We start from the raw sequence: 6,000 nt of genomic DNA on the forward strand, positions 1-6,000 counted from the left end.
AAAATGAGGAAATTAAGAGTCTGGTGTGTGTATTTATATTTATTCCTAATGAATTTCTATTTATTTCTAAATATACTTTTTATTTATTCCTATTAAATGTAATTTTATTAGATTTAGTCCAATCCTCTAGCCTGTCAAGGTCCTTCTGGATCTTTATTTTATATGTTAGTCATCTCTCCAAACTTTATGTCATCTGCAAATTTTATGAAAATACCATCTATGCATTTATGCAAGTGATTGACAAAAATCTTAAATAGTGCAGGGGACAAATAGAGATCCCTAAGGTACTCCCACACACACACTCTACCATAATGGTAATGGAACCCCTGATTCAAAAACTAATGTTATTTCTATTATACTTTACTACTTCATTCTAAGGGAAAGTCCTTAAGGATTAAAAAGTATTTTATATATATTATTTCATTTGATCTTATTAGTCCTTCAAGGTTGAGATACAGATTTTTTTGTTAATAAGAAAAGTCTCTGGTAAACAGATCTGTCCATGATACAACTAGTATGGGTTGGAAGCAAGATTTGAATTTGAATCTCTAAGTCTAATGTGCCTTCTACTAGGCAACACAGCCTCTTCATATCTCAAGACACTTTTAATATTCAGAAGTAGCAGAGTCTTACAGTTCACTTAATCCAATTCCCTCAATGTATAGATAAGAAAATTAAGAAAGAGAGGCTAAGGAACTTGTTCAAAGTTAAACCAACAGCACACATGTTTAAAGCTCTTTAATGCTTTCAAAGCACTTTTCTCACAAAACTCCTAACCCTGTGGAGTAGACAGTGGAAATATTATATATACCTTTTTTGCAGCCAAGGAAAGAGGCTCAAGAAGATGACTTACAAAAGTCACACACAGGTAGTTGGAGCAGGGATTCAAATTCAGATCCCTTGGCACCAAGTCCAGATGCTATTATACAAAGCTTAATCACCTAACCTTAAAAAAAAAAAATCCAGTTTTATAATAGAAATGCTGAGTTGACCTTGACTATAAATTCAAACAAAATTCTTTATCTAATATTTTAAATATTTCACTAAACCTGGTCCATATCACAACTTCAAATTCACAATAAAAACATAAACAGTAAATCCCATCAATCTTATCCCTAAAACAACATTTTTAAAAATTTGAACAACTTTGAAACTGTCATAAAAACCAGTCATATCTAAACTTCAATTACATTCTAATCCTTTAGCATTATCTGCCTGAGAGACTGACTTTCTCCTACTTGACTGATTAAATATCATTGGCTTAAAAAAATGGCAGTAATTCCTCCAACAAAATAACATTAGTGAAGGTACTGAACTTTATCATGCCTTAGTTTCACTGTCTAAAATGGGGAAAAATTGTCACTTACTCCAAGGCATTTAATGAGGACACTATAAAGATAAATCTGTGAAATATATTGAGATTTTCAAAAGAAATAATTACATAAAAACATGATACATTTTCAGTCAAAATTTTAAAGTTAAGTTTTCCACTTTAACCTGATGTTAAATAATCTTCAATTTTTTTATTCCTTTGCCGAAGTTTACATAAATATCCAATTAAATTTTTTACTCTCAAGCCTTGGAAAACAACACGCCCTGGATTTTTTCAACTATAAAAATAGTGAAATAGGTGCTCTCTATGGTCCTATCTAAAATTATATGACTGTGTAGATATGCACAAATATCTACACTTGGAAAGATATTAATACGTATATACAAAATTCAGTAAACACGTTTATGCTCAGTTTGAGTCAAAATCAACAGAAAAATTTAAAGACATGCACATGACCAGCACTTGAATTTTTTGTCCTTAATTAAAATATCAACCTTATTAAGGAATAATTATTCTCTGAACTAGAAAAAAGCATGATAACTATTTGGCCAACTAGATAAAAGCTCCTTTTGCACCAAACAAATAATTAACTTCTAAAGTCACTTGCTTTAATGTTTCTTTCTTTTAAAAGGCACTCTTGTAGTAACTATCAGTGTGATAAAAGGTGTCCATCTAAATTGGTATCCTGTCTGCAGAGTGATTATTTTTCAGGGGAAGGTGAAAACTCTACCATAATACATCTACTGTCACTGTACAATACTACACTCATAGGGAATTTTTCAAGATAGAAAGTACAAAATTTTATCCTGCATATTTCTTTTATAAGTCATGCAAATCTTCACAAGGCTTTATTTCCAAGTCAAATGATTCAACTCTTTCCTAGTATAGCCTACCTTCTACCTTCCACCTAAAATAACAATGCTAGGGGAACAGACATGTGGAAAAAAATTAAAGACCCAGGATAACAAAAGGTTTACAATGTAGTAGAAAACAAAAGTATGAGAATCACCTAAATAACTATATTACAACCTTGATAATGCTTTAGTAAACAAACTTAAGACTTCTACCGATTACCAACAGCAGATATAACTCCAAGATAAAATTACAAATACTAAAACAACTTTTTAAAGCAGCACCTATGATTTTTTTTTAGTCAAAACTTTTTAAAAATGCAATTAGTTACATTAAAATATTGGATATTTTTTAAAATCCAGTATTTCAAGAAAGCAAATCCATATTCTAACATCAAAACTCTTCCACTTTTAGAAGGTGTTCATTTCATGGAATGTGAAGTCTTCAGGAATATATAACAATGTCATAGTTAAATCCTATCTAAGTACTTCTTGGTTGCTTAGGCGTTATTGTATAAACTATAATATGGTTTATATTATACAAAATGGATAAAATTTGGAAAGGCATGTGAAAAGTCTGTTTCTGAGTTATAACAAGAAAATCTAAAAAGACTAAAGCCAACTTCAATAAGCTAGTTTCTTTAGGAAATTCCTTAAAATTTATAGTAAAAATAAGTGAAAGTCAACCAAAATATGAAATACTTCTCACAACATTCCTACATCATCCCTTATATATGTTTAAAAAGATATTTTGCTTTGCCTGAACTTTATTTAAAACTAACACACATATACCATCACACAAGGCACACAGAAACTACTGATATTTGAGATTATGCAGATTTCTGTGTAACTCATAACTACCCCACAAAGTAGTGTGTGAACTCTTCAACTTCAAGCCTGTAATCAATCTAAGACAGCCAATAGAAAGTTCACTTGTGCAATTACTTCATTTCCTTCTTGAGAATGCTTACTGTGACACAATAGTTTGTATACATTTTGAGCAATGAACAAATGCAAACATCAAAATATGTAAGTTATATTACAAAACAAAAGCATGAATGGCACTTATGTTTTCACACCAGACAAAAAACGTTAACAAAGTCTTTATAAAAGTTTTCCCCTCAAAATGAGCAATTTCAATTATCCTTCTGGGTGAATAAACATAAAAAATAAAATAAGCTACTTGTCCCCCTCCTTACAAATAGTTTATATCTCAAGGTATAGTAACTAAAGTGGGGCACAAACGGGAATTTTATTTTAAAGTTCATGATATTCAGATAAAATAGAAAAAAGAGAAACTCGAAACCACAATGTTTAATTTTGTTTAACAAATACTAAAGTCATTTTACTTTTTCTAAAAATTTAACAATACTTTTAAAATATGTTTAAGTTACACTACTTTAACTGCTCCTTGAAGCAGTCTGGATATTCAAATTACTTTGAAAAACTAACTTCTTCCAATACTTTACTGCAAAGCTATCCAATAACATCTACCCACAAGTCTCATTTTTAAAATCCAGAAAGTATTTTTTTTAAGTGAACAAGCTTCTAAAACAAAGAATTTTTTCCCTAAGAGAAACAAAGTTTCAGGAACTAGCTTTACTCAATAGCTACCATTACCTTTCAGCCTCCTGTCAATATCAAACAATCAATAACAATGTCACAAAAGTGTTTACAAACATGGGGGGAGGGAGAATCACCCGTAAAGTTTTAGATGTAAAATATAAACAAACAAGAGGAAACGCCCCATACATTTAATTGATACTTAAGCATCTCTCAGACTATAGATTAATAGCATTGAAACATTGTGTTTTATTTTAAAACATTTAATGATTATAAAGCTTCCCCAAAAATTGTGTTAAATTCCATATTCCCTAATAGTATGTAAGAGTCACTCCCACTTACCGCAAGTAATACTGTTTTAAAGCAAAGGCAGCATTAGAACAACTTCTGGGAAAGTTAAACTCTTCTACAATTTCTCCCCACTGATTCTTTTCAGAAACCTGTTAAAACATAGACACACATGTCTGAGAGTGAATAACCCGAGGAAACACTAACCCAGCAATATAAATACTCATTCTACTAAGATCTATCAGTAGCTAAAGCATACGCTGAATATTTCGGATGAATCGATAAGAAATACATTGAGAAGGGTCTGCCTGTATCAATGAGTTTTCTCCCAAGTCAGGGATTTAACAACATTCGTTTGGTTTGGGGAGATCTGGTGGGTTTGTTTTGTTTTTGAAGCACTAACAATACCATCTCAAGTCCCTAGGCTGCTTCCTTCCATACACATTACCTACATACACAAACCCACAAAAGTTCAAAAGGATCAATACTCTTCCTGACTGCAACTGTCCCAGGTTTGGGGAGGAGTGGGGGGAGGGGGGAGGACGGGACGGGTAACGATTCCGATCCTTCTCTCAGATCTATCCATCTCTATAGGCCCTTCTTTGAGGCCTACAGTTTCTGCCTAGCCTTGAAGCCTAAGATGGCTATTTAGAGACAGGTCCTGGTTTCTTTTGTTAGCGATATAAACCAAGGGGGAAGGGGCTGAGGCGGTGCCCCCGGCTGCCAGGATCATTTCGCTGCAGATTATCGATGTTAAACCTGCCCGCGCTAATTTTGAGTTGCACGAAAACTGCTCTCAGAGTCTGTGGCTCTGTGTGTCTCCGCCTGTGCTAGCGCGGTAGCGGCGGCAGCGCTCATAACAGGCAGCACAAACTGACTCAGGGAGCGAGAGCCCCGCGCGCGCACACAGACACACACACAGACACACACACGGCTCCACTCCTCCCCAAACCCTCGCTGATGGGGCGAGGGGAAAGGGGGTACCGAGGAGTGTGCGGCGCACCCCGGGCTCCACACACAGAAACAGCCCCCCCCCCCCTGCTGATCGCACGCACACAAGCCACAAGGCCAAAAAAAAAAAAAAAAAAAAAAACCTCCACAATCTGCCTTCTTTGCCATCGGCTAAAAAGAAAAATAACCCATTTCTCCACCGAATGCACCCCCCCCATCCCCGAGTTTCCACTCTGGGGTCAAAGGAGACTTTTTGGAGGAGGTTAGCGAGAGGGAAATACAAATTAAAACTTCCACTCACCTTCGCGAATCCGCCTAAAGTAGTGACTCTGGTGTACAGACCGTGAAGATCCAGCTCCTTCCCACCCACAGCAGGGATCTTCTTAAAAGGAGACCTACCGGAGAGAAAACACCGCACTTGTCAGCCAGGATCCCCCCTTCTCTCCTTGGGGTCCCCTCCCGGGTGAGAGGATCGCCTCCAGTCCCTTCCCCCCGCCCGATTTTGCTCTCACCCTCTGCTGTGGTGGAACTGCCGCAGCTCGTCCAGGAAAGCAAGTCCCTTTCTCCGCTGGTCCGGCGGCGCCTTCCCAGTCGAGTTTGCCATTATTTTTTAAAAGGAGATTTAAAAAAAAAAAACGGATCGCTGTTTAAAAAGCGTCCCCCACTCCCTTCGCTGCCTACCAAAGCCCGGAGCCCATTCCTCGGCCGGCGGCAGCAGGGCTCAGTCATGGGCCGGCGGCGGCGGCGGCGGCGGCGGCGGCGGCAGCGGCGGCGGCGGCGGCGGCGGGAGGAGGAGGAGGAGGAGGAGGCAGCGGCGACGGCGACGGCGACGGCGGGGGGAGGAGGTGGAGGAGGAAGAGGAGGAGGAGGGGGCGGCGGAGGAGGAGCAGGAGGAGGAGAAGGCGGAGGAAGCCGTCGCTCTCCGCTGGGCCGAGCCGGTCGCGTCTTCTTTCTCCCCCCCTCCCCCCGGTTCGCCGCTGCCGCGGTGTAGTTGGCGCCGCTGCCCCCGCCGAG

At 38.2% G+C, this 6,000-nt stretch overlaps 1 protein-coding gene across 1 annotated transcript in view; it reads right to left on the reverse strand.

Moving 5' to 3' along the window:
- Positions 1–5,673, reverse strand: part of ARID2 (AT-rich interaction domain 2) — a 241,388-nt gene extending 235,715 nt beyond the window's left edge. The window contains exons 1-3 of the mRNA XM_044677286.1: positions 5,499–5,673; positions 5,288–5,381; positions 4,090–4,187 (exon numbers count right to left, since the gene is read on the reverse strand). Of these exons, the coding sequence (XP_044533221.1) occupies positions 4,090–4,187; positions 5,288–5,381; positions 5,499–5,590 (284 nt within the window). The 5' untranslated portion in view covers positions 5,591–5,673. The remainder of the gene's footprint in view (positions 1–4,089; positions 4,188–5,287; positions 5,382–5,498) is intronic.
- Positions 5,674–6,000: the final 327 nt, after the last annotated feature.

Source organism: Gracilinanus agilis, chromosome 5 (assembly GCF_016433145.1).
Source record: "Gracilinanus agilis isolate LMUSP501 chromosome 5, AgileGrace, whole genome shotgun sequence".
In the NCBI taxonomy this organism is placed as follows: Eukaryota; Metazoa; Chordata; class Mammalia; order Didelphimorphia; family Didelphidae; genus Gracilinanus; species Gracilinanus agilis.